The sequence below is a fragment of the Sardina pilchardus genome, chromosome 1, assembly GCF_963854185.1.
Source record: "Sardina pilchardus chromosome 1, fSarPil1.1, whole genome shotgun sequence".
In the NCBI taxonomy this organism is placed as follows: domain Eukaryota; kingdom Metazoa; phylum Chordata; class Actinopteri; order Clupeiformes; family Clupeidae; genus Sardina; species Sardina pilchardus.
Genome location: NC_084994.1, coordinates 21,227,242 through 21,246,409, shown reverse-complemented (window position 1 = coordinate 21,246,409; position 19,168 = coordinate 21,227,242). Strand labels below are relative to the sequence as shown.

Here is a 19,168-nt window from a genome sequence, read left to right as displayed (position 1 = left end):
ATTCAGTGTGAATACACCAGTTATGTTTTTTGTCTGTACTGTAGCTACTGTATGTGTTACAGTTTTTCTCAAATGCTAAAACACATTTCACAAACGTTTCCTCCATGTTCCCCAATGTCTAAACACAATACCCTTTTCTAAAGCTAAATAAGCACAACCACACCTTCTCACTTCAAAACTCAAACTTTCACACCAAAAGAGCAGCTCGAAGCTTTCAAAAATGTAAACACTATAAACATCATTACACACTAAAGCAAAACAATTGAAAACACAATGCTCAATTTGTGAGAAGGTTCTTTGTTTAATAATGCATGCCAATTTTAAAAACTTTAGAGTAACGGATCTTCTTAGATCTCTGAAGAGGATTAGGTATTTGAAGAGTTCTTTTCCAAAACGCTATATCCACCATTTTACTGATGAATGTTCATAAATATATTATTAAATTTTGTTTTTCAAGTAATCTCAGTGAAATTATGTTATGTTTAGTTACAGTAATTTATCTTTACTCAATAAAAACAAAACAACTGCATTTTTATTACCTGAAACACACAATTACTGTAAATACAGCAACATGATTTGTTAAGGCAGGTTTATACTTGCTGCAGACAACGCGTTCGTGTTCGTATCATGGCTGCCTCGCGTATTTTGCGGTCGTTTGGTGCGTCGGTCGTGCACGTCGTCGCAACCGAATATGACGCGTACGCGAGATGCAATACTGATAAGAAAGTAGGGGGCGATCACTCCAAAAAAAGGTGACTGCAAGATGCATTATCGACATCGAAGCTGGGGGCAATCATGAGAGTAAACAATGGCACATGACCACATCCACATCTGATGTTACTATAGTCTCCCCCTAGTGAAGACCTCCAGTTCGGTGCATAATGCTGCAGTGAGTCTGTACACAGGACACAGCAGGTCGCACACGGGCGCATACGCTTACGCTTGGTCTAACAACAAGTATAATCCCAGCCTTACAGTACAGTAATGTCTATAAAATGGATTTATAGCTTTTTGGAGAAGAGCTCTTCATTTAGAGTTGAGTTTCATATGAAGAGTACAGAAAATTCTCCAAGTACACTACTGTAACACAACTCAATGCTAAAAAATAAAATCTATTGCACACAACAGTACACAACAGAAAATGTGATCGGGGTGTGAAGTTCTTTTATTTTCTTCATTCACACCACACACACACACACCACAGTCACTGTGCGCATTAGCAACAAGTGTCTTCATTTTTGAGTCGTTGTGTGTAATGAATGACGCCAGGTGTGTTCATTGTGTTCAGTTATTGCTGACTGTGGCAAGCATTTTGCATCACATGAGCTTTCATTTGAGAATATGTTTTGCAACATGTGTTTTAGCAAGGAAAAATGTGCTTAGATTTATGAGAACGGAGGACTGTGTTTTGTGAATTGTGTCCTCATGTGAAATGTGTTTATGGTATTGAAAAATTGAGGCTAGATTTAGTAAATGTGTTTAGGCAACTGGTCATTTGGTTTAGAGGATTGGCTTTTGTGTTTTAGCATTTGAGAAAAACTGTAATTGAAGGGGTGATCTCCCCCATTCCTTTGTTCCTACTGCATTGTTGGTTTATTTCCAAGCCAATAGATTCTTTCAATGTGCTCAACTCAATTTGGTACAGCATGGACATATAATTTTGGTTAGCATGGACATACAATTGTGCACTTACGCTTTGGATACTTGATGATGAGTCATAAAAAATAGTGTCACTTCAGTCAGTACATTTGACATGGACAGCCGGATCCCACCGGCACATCTTTGGAGATTACATCAACTGGAAACCACACAGCTGGATAAACTGAGGTAATATATGTTCCAACATCATCTCAAAGTGCTTTATATTTGGAGCATTTAACACAACAAAATAGGAACACCCTGTAAATAGCAGCAGACTTTACCAGAGCCTGACCCCCAATACTTCCCAACCTGATGTAGACCACCAGAGCCTGAATCCCAACACTACCCAACCTGATGCAGTTTACCAGACTCTGAACCCCACCACCACCCAACCTGATGCAGTTTACCAGAGCCTGAACCCTAACAGCAATTTGATGCTCTTTACCAGTGCCTGAACCCCAACACCACCCAACCCGATGCACTTTACCAGAGCCTGAACCCCAATTCCACCCAACCTGATGCAGTTTACTTAAAGGGATATTCCGCCATTTTTAGAAATACGCTCATTTTCCACCTCCCCTCGAGCAAAACAATCGATATTTACCTTGTTCCCGTTCATCCAGCCATTCTGTGAGTCTGGCGATACAACTTTTAGCTTCAGCCTAGCATAGATCATTGAATCGGATTAGACCATTAGCTTCTCGCCTGCTAGCTTCATGTTTAAAAGTGACTAAGATTTCTGGTAATTTTCCCATTTAAAACGTGTCTCCTCTCAAGTTAGAAAGTGCAATAAGACCAACTGAAAATGAAACCTGGCGTTTTTCTAGGCTGATTTGACATGGAACTACACTCTCATCTGGCGTAATAATCAAGGCAACTTGCAAACGTACCATAGGAGCAGTGATATCGTACGCAGCATCTGAAAATATTCCCCATAGACAACAAGCAGTAGTAGTGCCAGTAGTTTGCACGTTGAAGCTAATGAAGCTAATGGTCTAATCCGATTCAATGATCTATGCTAGGCTGAAGCTAAAAGTTGTATCGCCAGACTCACAGAATGGCTGGATGAACGGGAACAAGGTAAATATCGATTGTTATGCTCGAGTGGAGGTGGAAAATGAGCGTATTTCCAAAAATGGTGGAATATCCCTTTAATTTAAGGGAGATGCCTCTTAATCTCACCTTCCATTCTCTATCTTCCTCTCCTGACATGCACAATCCTAAAATGCAGAAACTAAATACATGAATATGAATATAAGATCAAACCAGTGGCATGACTGTTCCTACTGTGGAAAGTATATAGTAAGATTAAATATCCATCTGATGTCTGATAATTAAATATTGTTTTATAATGATACATAATAATAATGCATTAATAGTAATACATAAACTTGAATTTAAATTACATTTCAGTTCACAATTCAATTGCATTTTAGGGAAACAACTTTTAAATGTGAACTTCATGATGTGAAATATGTTGCGGCACATTATATACACCTATGTGGATTCCATTGTTAGCTTGCTGTTTTTCTGATTGATTTATAATAGTTTATTGACTAGTCTCTGAACAGTGTTGTTCTGAGCAGACAGAAGATGTGTTGGGAAATGGGAAGGAGGAATGAAACCACTAAGACCCCTAATTTAAATGACAGGCAGACAGAGCTAAGTGTCTCATGTGTGAACTCAAGCTGTGTGTTTCTTGTTGTTGCTGTTGTAGCCATTTCTGCTGACCACATGGTGAAATCTTCACCTCACATCTTGGTCATCCTGCACAAGTCATTGTGCAAAAGTTATCTACCTATGTCAAACAGAGCTGTTGAGAAATGCACACATTCTGATTATTTGGCCGTTGGTCGCTGTTGCTGTGTCACTACTCTTGCTAATCATCCCTTCTAGGGTAACTATAACAGCTGATAACACTAATTTAGCTGTGACTCCAGATGGGTTATCATAAAAAAACTGTTAACTATAGACATGTATCTTTTCAAAAAGTATAAGCAACCTTTGCCACCTTCAGTGGTAGGCTACGGACATCTCATCTGGCCCATGGACTAATTATGACATTATGAAATCCATATTTGGCGGCTATTTAGATTTTTTTTTAACATTATCTTATATTTTAGAGTTTAAAGACCTTCTATGTGAAAGTGTGCTCATATTTACATGTGTTCTGGTGAAATGTGTTATTGCATTTTATGTTTCTGGCAGCTTTTAATCCATTTTCCCATTACGAAATCCATATTTGGCGGCCATTTTGAAAAATGACCCCCAGGGGTCAAATTTTGAGCGCCTACGGTCCTAAATCTGATCAGACCCCCTTTGTGAGCCTTTGTAACAAATGTCATGCTTTTATCGCAAAGTGATCGATTCTGATGAAAATCTGCGCTTAGCCGCCCCACTATTCTAGGGAACTCAGTTTTGACCTTTTGACATATTTGACCCAGCATTAGCATCCTTTTGCTGTTTGAGTCTGATCTCAGTTGAAAAGTTGCATGAGTGCATACTTGTCCTGAGAGTGCGATCTCCACTTACTTTAGTGTACTTTCCTTGAGTCCTGTAAGTATATAAACATACACTACATTGGGCTACTTCACTTCCAAGTGTGTTTATCTTTTTCCATCTGTCATTGATCTGGGGAAGTCAGTGATGGATATTTGACCCAGAATTAGCCTCCTTTTGTTGTTTGATTCTGATCTCAGTTGAAAAGTTGGGTAACACTTTATTTTAATGTGTCGCTGTTACAGTGTACCTACCTAATTAGGTACAGTCGTACAACCTATGTAACAACATGTACTATCAGGTACTATCATTGTACTTGCATTATGTATTTGTGGGTACCTACATATAGTTGTTACATTGTAATACTGAGTGCTTTTACAAAACTTTGCCAATTTGCCTACATTTTTCATCAGAAGCAAAGGGCTGAACTGAGACCTGCTGGATGGGGTAAATCTGGTCATGATAGATTTGATATACAAACCATTCTTAGCTCCAGTCAAGGCCTCACTGTCTTCAGTGCAAACTACATAGTACATCTATCAACTTTGTTGGTAAACACTAAATACTCTTTAATATTAATACAGTGGAACGAATCCATCAATCCATCCAATCGCCGGGTTGGTCTGATCAGCTACGGGACTGTGCATCATCTATTGCCCTGGGACTTTTCTTGGCCGTCTACTGATGCAGTCAATTGGACTAATAAGTTGGCGTGGACTTTTCTGATTTTGTTTGCTTTTATTATTTATTTGATTTGTGTTTGTTTTTGTCTGTCTTGTATGTCTTGGTGTCTGCGTCACGGTCACGGGTACACTGGCGATTACGCAGCTCCGTCCGGCATCAATTGTCTTGTGCCAACTTTGTCTTTTGAGTGTTTGTCTGTGTTGTTTTTATTATTTGTTGATTTTTTGTTTGATGTCTGTCTTTGTATGTCTTGTGCCATGGGTACGCTCAGGGATGGGCAATATTTCTAATACATGTATTTGAAATACGTATTTCAAATACAAAATACTAGTTTGTAATTTGTATTTTATTGAGATGATGAAAATGCCTTTGTATTTTGTATAAAAATACTTCAGCGTTGTGTATTTTTGTATTTTCAAAATACTGTCAAATACTTTCTGTAAGACGATGTGATGACATCTATCTAACTATCAATATACACTATATTGCCAAAAGTATTGGGTCACTTGCCTTGACTCACATGAACTTAAGTGACCTCCCATTCTATTCTTAATCCATTGGGTTTAATATGATGTCAGTCCACTCTTTGCAGCTATAACAGCTTCAACTCCTCTGGGAAGGTTTAGGAGAGTTTATGGGATTTTTTTACCATTCTTCAAGAACCACATTTGTGAGGTCACACACTGATGTTGGACGAGGAGACTGGCTCTCAGTCTCCGCTTTAGTTCAGACCAAAGGTGTTCTATTGGGGTGATGTACTGCACTATGCAGGCCAGTCAAGTTCATCCACACCAAACTCTGTCTTTACGGACCTTGCATTGTGCACTGGTGCACAGTCATGTTGGAACAGGGAAGGAACTGACTGTTAGACTGTTTTCAGAGAATTCAGACATCCTTTCACTGGAACTAAGGGGCTAAGCACAGCTATTCCAACATGACTGTGCACCAATATAGTGTGGTGTAACGGATGCCAGCTTGCTTAGCTGTAGTACGTGTAGAACGTTGGTTAACCTCACTCCCCGACGCCTCAAAAATGCTGCTGGTATGAAAGCTATAGTAGCCTGGGCTTTTAGCTGGATTGTTAGCATGCTCGACTCCTGATCCGAAGTGCTGCTGTCTGGGCGTGTGCAGGGCTGAACCGCAGTGGTTCAACACAATGCAGGTTACAGTAGCACCAAATCTCTGTCTCTGTCTGTGGCACCTTCTCATAGTCAAGCCCCTGTGATGCCACTTTAGGCATATTGCACTCACAACACAATTTCAATACCATCATCAGGCCCAATAGGTGTCGTCTGAATGCAACACTGTTTGAGAAGTTAGTTGTGCTTAAAGGCATCAACTAAGGATACACCACTAGCTCACACAAGGACAGCACACTTGAGTTTGCAATTTTCCTTTCTTTTTTCTGTTTTATAGTATAGTTTCTAAAAGCCTATAGTAAAGGCTTTTAGAAAGAAGTATTTTGTAGTATTTTGAAAATACAAAAATACAGTATTTTATTTTGATACATTTTTTGGCTGCTGTATTTTGTATCTTATTTTGATACATTTTAAAGGTGGGTATTTGGTATTTTATTTGGAAATACATTTTGATGTATTTGTGCCCATCCCTGGGTACGCTGGCTAGTACGCCGCTCCGTACGGCATTATCTTTATGTAGCGATTTGTTATTTTTTAAATTTGTTTGTTTGTCTTGGTGTCACGCTTGGTGGGCACGCTGGTGACTACGCCGCTCCGTCTAGCCTCTGTTGTCTTATGTACCCTATGTCAACTGTGGTTGTTTTTTAAAGTGCTATACAAATAAATTGACATTGACATTAATATAAAGTGTACCAGATAAGTACATACATCCATACTACATGTATGTCCTCATTCTCAAGTCTTGAAATGTGCTATACAGGTAGGCATAAACAGACCAATGACAACATACATGCAATATGTACATGTAAGTACATAACTGTACTGGTACTGGTATACTGGTACACTTAATTTTAATGGGTTTACTGTATACCACTGTATCAAAGAGTAATACGTATGTACCAACACAGTTGATACATGTGCTACGTAGGGTAATGGCAGACATGTTCCAAGACATCAAAGGCACAACATACATGTCATATGTGCGTGCAAGTAATTAACTGGTACACTTAACAGGTTTATTCCACTGTATCAAAGAGTAACAAAGGTGTAGCAGTGCAGCTGTTACATGCACACTGAGGACAATGAGGCCTTGACTGGAGCTGAGAATGGTTTGTATATTAAATCTATCATGACCAGATTTACCCCATCCAGCAGGTCTCAGGTCAGCCTCTTTGCCTCTGATGAAAAATGTTGGCAAATTGGCAAAGTTTTGTAAAGCACTCAGTATTACAATGTAACAACTATATGTAGGTACCCGCAGATACATAATGTAAGTACAATGATACTGATAGTACATGTTGTTACACAGGTTGTACCACTGTACCTAATTAGGTAGGTACACTGTAACAGCGACACATTAAAATAAAGTGTTACCAAAAGTTGTCATGGGTGTGTATATACTTGTCCTTAGAGTGTGATCTCAACATGCTTTAGCGTAATTTGAACTAATTTCCTTGAGACACTAAGAAAGACAGAAACACTCAGACACACACACACACACACACACAATAATGCAAATATTTCCCAACCATAGGAACAGGAAGTTTAAGTGCTTTTGTGTGTGTGTGTGTGTGTGTGTGTGTGTGTGTGTGTGTGTGTGTGTGTGTGTGTGTGTGTGTGTGTGTGTGTGTGTGTGTGTGTGTGTGTGTGTGTTTGTGTGTGGGTGTGTGTAAGTGTGTGTGGTGGGGGTGGTGGGAGGTTTGTTGAAACGGATAAATCAGCACATTTGGAGAGAGCTCAGACACTTTACTGTACAGACCCAGGATCAGACAGACAGGCGGTAGAAGATGCGTGTGGACCTGGTGGTGGTGTTTGTGGCTGCTGTGGCTCTCTCTCTCCCCGCTCTCTCAACATGTGACCCACTGTGAGTAGCCTGATTATGTACACCAGGGTTTTTTTCAAAGTGATCGCTGGGGCACTCTGGGGTGCCATGACACATGCCCAGGGGTGCCACAGTATAGTCAGAGACGGTTTATAAAGCGAGACGATTCATATGAGGGTAAATTCTGGTTTCATTGTGACGCAACTGCCACTCCCATTTAGGAGGCAAACGGAGGTATTTATATGGAAGAAATAATTCTACACCTTTCTAAACCGATTATTTCGTCACCGATCACGCCCCTTTAGGAGGCGGAAGTTGTGCCATTTCATTCCATTGAAAAACCCCTTTATGATTCATCTTAGTAACTATACGATCTTTGGTATAGTCCAAGGGTATAGTCCAAGACTTAAAAAAAAAAAGAAATTAGCTGAAATATCAATTTCGAAATACAGTTGTGATAGTTACCGAGTATTTACGTATTTACTAGAAGGCCTATTCCTGAAATGTCTGTTCATGTGTTCAAAACTTTTTCAAAAGTTCTATTAAATCAGTTGAATCAAAGAGAGTGGTTCAGTTTAGGAAAACAGAAATAAGATAAACCTCATCTTCTCATAGTAATGCTATAATAATAAAATCAGTCATGGTCTATACAACATATCACAAGGTTAAATAAAATGGCATGGAAGGACAAGTAATGTACAAAGGAGGTTGAAAGTAATGCCTTCCTTACCCTGATAAACTTTACAAAGATTTGGAAAAAAAGACTGCAGTCTCAGACCCTCTCATTATGGAAATAATTTGAATGAATCTAGTAGCAGTCTTGTAAATAGTGACCCACAGTCTTTGCAAAATCCTAATCTGAGACTGGCCTGTGACTACAGTAGACTGTGACTAGAAACTCAATGAATTGTCTTTAGATGTGAGAGGGTCTGAGACTGTAGTTTTTCAAAAACCTTTTCCGGTGAAATTTTCAGGGAGCGATTCATATCACTGTCTGGATGCAGGAGGCAGTTATTTGTTCGCTTGGCGGAGGATTGCGCACTCTGAGTGCTTTTCTACTTCAGAATAAAATCATTGTTTTTTGGTAAATGTTTTATTATTTGTTGCATCCCTTACTAGCCTAAAAATTTAGACACCCCTAGTAGCGGCAGCAAATCTAATTTGCTGTAAGGGTATTCTAACAACTCTCTGTTGCCTTGCAAGCTGCTGTGAGGTAACTTCTCTCGGGCCAATCATATCGCATATAGAGTTGGTAGGCGGGCTTAACATAATGACGACTTCCGTGTGACCAGAAATTGCGAATGTCAAGCATCCTGCTACTTGAAAACAAGAACATAATTTGTTTAGCACTATCTAATTGCGTGGAGAGGGAATTTTAAAGACAACAGTTTATCCCACCCCTCCGATTGAGCCATGCAATGGTGAGTTTCCAGACCCTACATCTTGATGTGGGTCTGGATGGTCAGTGATGACCACTCCATCACATTAACTTGTTTTGTCTGTAAATAACATACTGTTACTTGACATTAAATCACAAGGAAAATGTTCAAATAATGTCTGACTACTAGAGCATCCAAGAAAATGTTTGATTTTACTTGGAGGGGGTTAGTCATGCTTTGAATTAAATTAGACAAGAATACCTGTTTTTCATTACAGTTCTTTTTTTTTTTTAAAGATTTATTTTTGGGCTTTTTATGCCTTTATTTGGACAGGACAGTAGAGAGAATGACAGGAAGTGAGTGGGAGAGAGAGTCGGGGTGGGATCTGGAAAGGACCACGGGGCGGGAATCGAACCCCGGTCGCCAGCGTACGGTGCAGGTGCCCCAGCCAGTTGCGCCACTGCCGGGGCCTCATTACAGTTCTAACACTATAATTTCTAAGCAAATTACTAGTGCTGTCAATCGATTAAAAAAAATAATCGGGATTATTCTCATGAATGTCCTAGTTAACTCTCGATTAATCGCATATTAATCGCACATTTTTATCTGTTCAAAATGTCCCTTGATTTATCATTTTAATACTCATATCAAAGTAAAGTGGGCAGGCTTGCTTTGTGCAAAGGTTTTTTTACTTTTTTTTTTATTGCAAACCACAGTATAGTGTTACAGCCATTCATGTCTGTAGTAATACTGTCAATAAGTTGGCTATTGGGACAGATGACACAATGCTGGCATTACCGCTGAGCAAGAAACAAACATCTCTCCTCCTAGAAGTTCAGATAGCCTACAGCAATAACATAAAAAAAAAGCTCTGAATTGTTGTAGCCTACTTCTAACCTGACTTTCGCCAGATCCTGTAGTTCGCTGTCTGCTTCACACAAGGATCTGGGACTTCTCGATAGGAGATGTATTTATGAAGGCGGGTCCTTGTAAAATATCGTTGCATGTGATTTGATAAACCACTTGCCTGTTATCTTGAATGATGTGCTAGGCTTCTTCAAGCTCTTGCCAAACCCGGTCGGAAGAAGAGTAAAAGCATCCTTGCGACCAATAAATGTCTTCAAAACTATTCTCTGTTAATCTTTTAAAGAATGAATACTCGATAGATTTGACAAAACAGTTGAAATAGCAGAATCAATGTCAGCACAAGACTCCTCGCCTGGCGAGAGTCAGGCTAGCCTACTTCAAGCCTAATTCAAACATAGTTCTTCTCTCTCTCTCTCTCTCTCTCTCTCTCTCTCTCTCTCTCTCTCTCTCTCTCTCTATCTCACACACACACACCGAATGTGCACGAATGCACACACACTCACTCACACACACACACACACCGAATGTACATGAACGCGTGCGCGCGCACACACACACACACACACACACACACACACACGCAGGCACAAGACAGATTCAGGAAGCTGTAGGAAGGGGAGAGAAGAGCCAGAGGGATGTCGCACACAGACACACACATACACTCACATTAACGTTACCTCGAGATTGTTCTCATTACCGATCCAGTAGGCTAATCTCCCGTTAGCGCAACTGTGTCTGCCCCAACGCCGAGTAGAGTGCCAACGCCTGCTCTACCTTAGTCTTCTAAGTTTCGTGCAAATTCTCAATGCGGCTAATAATAACTAGTCGTGCTACGATGGTAACTAAGTTCACATCGACAGTACATGCAGCTAACTTTGCTCTTATCAACTGACCCTGGCAATGTTTTAAAACTAAACTTTCCATTTATTAGTTTGTTAGCAGCCCATTTTAGAACGTCTACAGCTGGACATAATGGCATTGTGGGGCACGTTTACTGTTTTGCTCCTGGTTTACAGCCGGATCCTGTAGTTTTTCTAACGTGGCCACAGCAGTTTATGAAAAAACTTGTCACAGGTCAGGAAGAGCGTTAATCTCGCAATAAAAAAAATAACGCTGTTAAAATTGTTTTGCGTTAACGCGTTAATAACGTGATATTTTTGACAGCACTACAAATTACATATCTAAATGAAAGCATTTGTATTAACTTAATGTAATAACTTAATTGGATAATTAGAGCCATTTTATCATAATTGTATTATATTGAAATGTGAATATAATAATAATATAATATAATATATACAGTGTAAATGCCTTTTTTGAAGGGTGATTGTGTCTTTAATGCTGTGGATGAATTGACAGGTTTGCTGGAAAAGGCACCCATTGTTATAATGCCCCTTGTATTGTTGCCTCTCTGGTTAACCTTTGACCTTTCAACTCTGACCCCTCAGCTATGTGATCACTGCTCCTAACCTCCTGATGGTGGGTAACCCTGAGAAGGTGGAGGCTAAGGACTTCACTGGAGGAGACCTGAATGTGAATATCACCACTGAAGACCAAACTGTCTCATCACCACCTTCCTTTTCACCTCCAGCATCTGACACCTCCCAGTCTGATCACATCAGGAAGACAACCATCAGTGGTTAGTGCTCACCTCCCAGATTTGTCAAAATCGGACATTGTATCATCTGAGTCATTACTTGATTTCTGTTTCTGCCTTAATATGTTAAAGTTGGTGTGTGTGTGTGTGTGTGTGTGTGTGTGTGTGTGTGTGTGTGTGTGTGTGTGTGTGTGTGTGTACATTTGTGTACATGTGTGTACATGTGTATGTCTGTGTGTATGTGTGTGTAGGTGTTCATCCAGTTGAGTCTGTGATGAGTATGACTGGATATGTTGGTAAATCAGCAGTGATTGAATGCCCCTATGACAGAAGATTTGAACAATACTCCAAGTACCTCTGCAGAGGAAGGTGTATCTGGGGGAGTAAAGATATTCCTGTCAGCACTGAAGCAGGTCAGACCAGAGCAATCAATGGAAGATTTTCTCTGCATGATGACCCCACTGCTGGAGTCTTCACTGTGACCATCACTGGACTGACTGCAGAGGATTCAGGACAGTACTGGTGTGGAGTTAAAACAGGATTTGGAAGATATGACGTGTACGCTGAAGTAAAGTTAAATGTTAAAAAAGGTACAAATCAAGACATATCTCTGTAATGCAAACTTACTATTTACAAAAAAATCAGACATTATATCATATGAGTCATTACTTGATTTCCATTTCTCCCATAATATGTTAGAAAGTTGATGTTCAAAATGTGTGTGTGTGTGTGTGTGTGTGTGTGTGTGTGTGTGTGTGTGTGTGTGTGTGTGTGTGTGTGTGTAGGTGTTCATCCAGTGGAGTCTGTGATCAGTAAGACTGGATATGTTGCTAAATCAGCAGTGATTGAATGCCCCTATGACAGAAGATTTGAACAATACTCCAAGTACCTTTGCAGTGGGGCGTGTGTCTGGGGGAGTAAAGACATGCCAATCAAGACTGAAGCAGGTCAAACCAGAGCAATCAATGGAAGATTCTCTCTGCATGATGACACCACTGCTGGAGTCTTCACTGTAACCATCACTGGGCTGACTGCAGAGGATTCTGGACAGTACTGGTGTGGAGTTAAAACAGGATTTGGAAAATATGACGTGTACGCTGAAGTAAAGCTAAATGTTAAAAAAGGTAAAAAAAAAAAAAAAAAAAAATCAAGACATATCCCTTCACATTATGTATTTTAATGTAACAGGCCTTAACTATTTACAAAAAATAAATCAGACATTGTATCATATTGGTCATTAACTTGATTTCCATTTCTCCCTTAATATGGTAGAAAGTTGATGCTCATAACATGTGTATGTAGGCTGTATGTGTGTTTTTGTGTGCATACTGTATGTGTGTGTGTGTGTGTGTGTGTGTGTGTGTGTGTGTGTGTGTGTGTGTGTGTGTGTGTGTGTGTGTGTGTGTGTGTGTGTGTGTGTGTGTGTGTGTGTGTGTGCGTGTGTGTGTGTGTGTGTGTGTGTGTGTGTGTTAGTGTGGGAGATAGCTTATGTGTGTACTTGTGATTACAGAGGTCTGCAGCACTCTGAAAACTGGACAGATAGATATAGAGGAAAGGTCAAATAGGATCTGCCACAAAGACACAAACTATGGTAAATATTAATCTGTGATGATGCTTGATTGCGTGTGTGTGTGTGTGTGTGTGTGTGTGTGTGTGTGTGTGTGTGTGTGTGTGTGTGTGTGTGTGTGTGTGTGTGTGTGTGTGTGTGCGCGCGGGCGTGTGTGTGTGTGTGTTTCCTGATGTTCTGGTGAGACATCACTGTGTTCTCCACAGTTTACCAAGTCACAGTGGACAAGATGAGCCTGACCCACCACGCAGACCTCTACCACATGAGGATCGACCATGTGATCGTGGAAGGTATACTTCATTGTCTTCTACGTTCTCTTTGTCGTCTCTCCAAGGAACGTCAACTGGCCCTGCAGTCTGTACACACACACAGCAATCCAGACTATTTTCATTTGTAGATCCTGATGGTGGAACTTCCAAGTGTTAGCAGAGCAGCTTGAAGATACATCTAACAACTCAACATGCCTAACATGCACTTACAATGAACTTTCTATACACTTCCTTTCTTTTACTCCCTTCTAGATCATTCTTCTACTATAATCTCTCAATCCTCTCGGTTTATTTGTGGTCAAATTGGACTAATTGACTATTCTGATTGTATTCCATAAAGTCCCCACCAAACTTGGATATTCCTATAGCATCCTCACTATCTCTCCATCAACTGTTGCCTCGGTCTCTGTCAGGTGCTGACAAGGTCCATGAAGGAGCTATGCGTCAGTTCGCTGGTTATCCCACCTGCAGAGATAAGATGGCTTTGGAGGTGGGGAAGGCCTACCTGGTTATGGGCCCCAGGGAGGACTACGATGGGAGGTGAGTGAATGTTACCTATGCTGAACATTACATTTACAAATCAGTAGGGCATGTGCGGAATAAAAGCAAAAGCCATCACAGCAAACACAAGGGCCAAAAACAAAAGTAATAGTCATACATCAATAGCCAGTGACAAAAGGAGATGCATTTGCATATTCCCTCACTCTCTCTCTCTTTCTCTCTCTCTCTCTCTCTCTCTCTCTCTCCCTCCCTCTGTTTTTGTGTGTGTGTGTGTTACTGTTTTTCCACAGAAACAAGTACCTCCTAAGCACTAGCACCTGGATGGAGTACTGGCCAACAGAAGAGGAAGGACAGACTCCAGAGTACCAAGATGCTTATGATGCAATCATGATCCTCACCAGTGACATCAGTACATTTGGATGCAAACAAATGTAAACATCCATGGTTTCCATTTATTTTAGTCTAAATGATACTGCTATCATGGTACTTACTAGAAAACTAAAAATGTTTTTTGCTGCTTGTTTAATAAAGATGCAATGGCCCACATACTAATGAGTTGTGTAATTTATTTAAGGTCAATCTGGCTATTATTTATTTGTTTGTTTAGACCAGCATAATCATAGCCGTGTAAAGCCAGACTGAGTCTGGAGAGGCATTTCCATCACTAGCATGGTGACAGGCATAGGGTGGCTCTCCAACACTCTCCTCGATCCTCGATGCTCGATCCTCAAGGGGCATTCCCACTGATCTATAACTAACACTGGATATCTAGATCTAGATCAGTGAGGACAAGGATCGAGGAAGGAAGGGAGGGTGTATAAGACACCAAATGATAGGCACCCATAGACTTTGAATTCATTGGTCCAGCCCGACCAATCACATGGATCAGGTGGTCCCTAATGACTTCCTGCTTGAAATGGTTCTACTTCCTACCTATAAACTTCAGAAACAGACAATAAACCAACTTGATGGCTAACTTTAAGCACAATACAATTCTACAGTAATAATGTTTTTTTTATTATTATTATTTTTTAAACTATGTATTAGTCATGTGATTTACTGTCATTGTGGTTGCTGCACTCTGGGACTTCCCACAATGGATTCCTTGTAAATAGTCACACACACACACACACACACACACACACACACACACACACATCCCTAAATCAAACAGAAACATTGCAAACATGTCAATAGAACACACACACACACACACACACACACACACACACACACACACATACACACATACACACACACGCAAGTGAACAGAACAAAGTTTGATTGTGTCAAAACCATTGTGTCAAACTCTAACTCTCTCTATCTGTCTCTCTCCACAACTCACGCCTGTCTTTCCCTCTTTCTCTCTCTCTCTCTCTCTCTCTCTCTCTCTCTCTCTCTTACTCACTCACTCACACAAACCAAACACACACTAAATCAAACAGAAACATTACAAAAATGTCAAACACACACACACACACACCTTCACAAGTTTAAACTCAACATATGCCGAAGGCAACATAGAGCCCGTACCGTTTTTTAGATCACTTCCACAGCTCCCTGTCTGTCTTGACCGCCCCGCCCCCCCCCCTCTCTCTCTCTTTCTCAATTCAATTCAATTCAATTCAATTCAATTCAATTCAATTCAATTCAATTCAATTCAATTCAATTCAATTCAATTCAATTCAATGGAGCTTTATTGGCATGACTCAAATAAGCAGTGTTGCCAAAGCTGACATATTACAAAACAAACAGATACAATATCTGTTTGGGGTGGAGTGAAAACAAAATTAAACTTAAAGGTATGCTATGCAACGTTTTTCAGTTAATCAATTCGTTCCATACTGTTATATATGATTAAATGAGTCATTACCGGTCGAACAGTGTTTTTTCGGCCGCCCTAGTGGTCTGTAGCGGTAGAACCACGCTTGCAACTTCAGGAGACCTCGGGCACGCACCCATGCTCTACTCCAGGAAGTGTAATTTAAAGTCTCATGAAAACGCACGGCAGACTGACCGATTGAGGACTTTTGTAAAATATACACGCTAAAGCTGTAGGGGAAGCTCTGCAGAGAAATATGCAAGCATAAAACGAGCGAAAACGAACGAACGATGAAATCGCCAATCCTGCATAGTATACCTTTAAAGGAACTATTTTAAAAAATAGGTAAATTAAGCCTAGATTTGAAGATTGTCTTCAGAGTGCAGTACTTGTGTTTTCTCTCTCTGTTCATCCCATGTACTCTCTCCTCTCTTTCTTTATCCTCCCCCCTACAATCTCTCTTTCTCTCTTCTCACTCTCTCTCTCTATCTATCGAGGGGGTGGGAGGTAAATAAGAAAGATAACCCCATAAACTAGATCGTGCAGGTACAAAGATTAATTGATCCTAGTCTCCTAAAATGCCTGGAGAGCTGCTGTCATCTATCTCCCCCATCTCCACCCCCACCCCCATAGACTGCACAGTACAGGCCCAGATTGCCCAATCGCTCTGACGGGATGGGGGAGTGAAAAAGGAGGGAGAGGAGAGGTTTGTGTGTGTGTGTGTGTGTGTGTGTGTGTGTGTGTGTGTGTGTGTGTGTGTGAGGGAGGGGCTGGTGTGGATATAAGGCAATTTGGGGGTTGAGTTCAGACACTTTACTGCACAGACCCAGGATCAGACAGGCGGTACAAGATGCGTGTGGACCTGGTGGTGGTGTGTGTGGCCGCCGTGGCTCTCTCTCTCCCCGCTCTCTCAACATGTGACCCACTGTGAGTAACCTTTTCTTGTATTTGTAATAATACATGCGCTCTCCCTCTCTCTCACACACACATACTGTACACACATTATATGCATGACTGCGTATGTGTGTGAGAGATAATGTATGCATTTTTACGCTCTCTTAAACACATTCATGGCTGTCTAAAATGTTTATGTCTAGGAATTTGTAGTGTCTGTGTGTATGTACAGTATGTCTGGATACGTATGCAATTCATGCCTTGGTTAATTATCCAATTACCAAAGCACCAAGTATCTATCTCTCTCTCTCTCTCTCTCTCTCTCTCTCTCTCACACACACACACACACACACACACACACACACACAGACACACACAGTGTGTTTTCTGTGTGACCTGGTCCAGGTAGAAATACATTCCCACATTGCAGTTTGGGCAATTACTTTACATAACACACAAATGCATGTGGTCACATGTTCTTATTGCACAGCTGAAATGTGCAGGTCAAAGACCTTACGTAACACAAACAGTTGCCCAAACAGAGACGATCAGACCTCTTCTCCAGAGTTCAGTACTTGTGTTCTCACTACTTAAACACACTCAAGTGTGGTCTTTGGGACTGGAGCTAAGATGCGTCCTGAATATTAAGGACTCTCTACCCTCACACATACACATGCACAGACACACAGACACAGAGACACACACACACACACAAACACACACATACATGGAGAGAGAGAGGCCTGAACTCTCAGAATGTATGTCTATGGCAACATAGAGATAAAAAGAAATACATTTTGAAAAGATTCTCACAAAACATACCTTGTAACACAAACAAGTGTTCAACATAACACAAGTGGAGTGTTGTTTCAACATGAGTTGGCAGGATCATTTTCACCCCGGGGGATAACTCAATAGTATTGTGAAATACCGGAAGCAGTGTGTTACAGCAGCTGTAGCTTTCGTACTGAAACTAGAGGGGCTATGTTTGTGAACAACAAAGACTGATATCAGATTGAATCATTTACTTAAAGTCTCAAAAGTCCATTTTCCAAAGTGGTCAACATATTCAGATGCAAAAACCTCTAAAAGCCACATCCATCACTAATGAGGTAACAATGGTGAGTGATTGCTCTCCACACATAGTGCACGTTTAATCAAATAATGTATCTTAAAAACTCACTAAATACCACTCTCTTCCTGGTCTGAAATATTGATTTGTAGGTAAAAACCTGTAGGAGCCTGATTTTGAAAAAGCTTATTTAAAAAAAAAAGTGGCCTAATGGATTTAGATTTTGCATCTGAACCATACATATTTGTTTCCCACAAATGGCTGGGAGCCGTGTGGCTTTTCAAAACTGCATATATAGTAAAATTACTGTGCTTTTCAATGGAACATTTTTGGAATTGGTGGTTGATGAAGATGGTGTTCCTGCTTATCTGTTGACAGACGCAAACATCCACTGTTCAGAAAAGAAGGCAAATTATTAAAATATCCGATCCAACAAACCACCAAATCCTCATAGATTTGATAATTAGTGACATCACCTGTGTTAAGTGCATAGGTAGAAAGAATACATTACAGGATATTTCATTTCTGGACCAAGAATGTTGCAGTTAGAAGATAAAGATCACTACTGCAGTGTTAGAGAAAATGCAAATTGAGGACTGTGTAGTAGAACAAGCTCATTATATACTAAATTGTGCACACAATCTAGTTAAAATGCTCAACAATTTCGTAAAATGGCCGCACAATTTAGGCTGAAATGCCTGAATCCATTGACTTCTGTATAAAAGTAAAATGAAGCCATTAAGAAATGATGATGTGAAAATAGCAAGAGCCACTATGGTAACCATGATGAGATATACCATCTGTAGTTCGCATTCTAGTGAGTAGGGAGATATACACATATTTTTTAAAAAACAAATAATGAACGTGGTTGGGAAAATGCTAGTTTAAAAATTATGGGCTGTCCTGCTTTTACTGTGAATTGTGATGTAGCAGTGTCTTCAGACCTTCGGGAACACTAAAGCAATCTTTGACTCCTACCACCACCAGCTACGTGTTATCAGCTCCTAGCATCCTGAGGGTGGGTACCCCTGAGAAGGTGTTTGTGGAGGCCCAGGACTACGCTGGAGGAGACCAGAGTGTGAAGATCACGGTGATGAATTACCCGAAGAAGAACGTGGAGTTGACCAGCACGACTGTCACTCTTAACGAAGCCAACCGGTACATGTTGCTGGCAGACATCACGGTGTGGCATCAGAAATCATCTCCATCCTCAATCCTCTCTTTTCCTCTCTTCTATCCTGTCTTCCTTCTATTCTCTCATATTCTCCTCTCTCCTATCCTCTCTTGCTTCCCTCATCTTCTCCTAGTAAGTTAAGTGAGTAACTTGCTAAAGATAGGTTCACAGCTAAGCAGGACATTATCGTGCCTTTGAGTTAGCTCAAACCTGCGGTAAAAACCTATTCAAAGCATAGCGA

At 40.5% G+C, this 19,168-nt stretch overlaps 2 protein-coding genes across 3 annotated transcripts in view; both read left to right on the top strand.

Annotated features, from left to right (window-relative positions):
- Positions 1–7,750: 7,750 nt before the first annotated feature.
- LOC134077168 (uncharacterized) lies at positions 7,751–14,453 on the top strand. Its single transcript, XM_062532599.1, has 8 exons — positions 7,751–7,827; positions 11,480–11,670; positions 11,880–12,218; positions 12,414–12,752; positions 13,139–13,219; positions 13,402–13,485; positions 13,878–14,004; positions 14,256–14,453. The coding sequence occupies exons 1-8, from the start codon at positions 7,751–7,753 to the stop codon at positions 14,398–14,400; spliced, it is 1,383 nt and encodes a 460-aa protein (XP_062388583.1). The 3' UTR covers positions 14,401–14,453.
- Positions 14,454–16,586: 2,133 nt separating this feature from the next.
- LOC134084493 (complement C3-like) overlaps positions 16,587–19,168 on the top strand; it is a 30,327-nt gene continuing 27,745 nt past the window's right edge. For both annotated transcript variants that reach the window (XM_062539880.1, XM_062539879.1), the window contains exons 1-2: positions 16,587–16,714; positions 18,741–18,936. In XM_062539880.1, coding sequence (XP_062395864.1) covers positions 16,638–16,714; positions 18,741–18,936 — 273 coding nt within the window. In that variant the 5' untranslated portion in view covers positions 16,587–16,637. The remainder of the gene's footprint in view (positions 16,715–18,740; positions 18,937–19,168) is intronic.

Coding starts and splice junctions, on each gene's coding strand:
- LOC134077168 (XM_062532599.1), top strand. CDS start 7,751: ATGCGTGTGGACCTGGTGGTGGTGTTTGTGGCTGCTGTGGCTCTCTCT. Junction 7,828..11,479: donor CTCTCAACATGTGACCCACT/GTGAGTAGCCTG, acceptor CTGACCCCTCAG/CTATGTGATCACTGCTCCTA. Junction 13,220..13,401: donor CCACAAAGACACAAACTATG/GTAAATATTAAT, acceptor TGTTCTCCACAG/TTTACCAAGTCACAGTGGAC.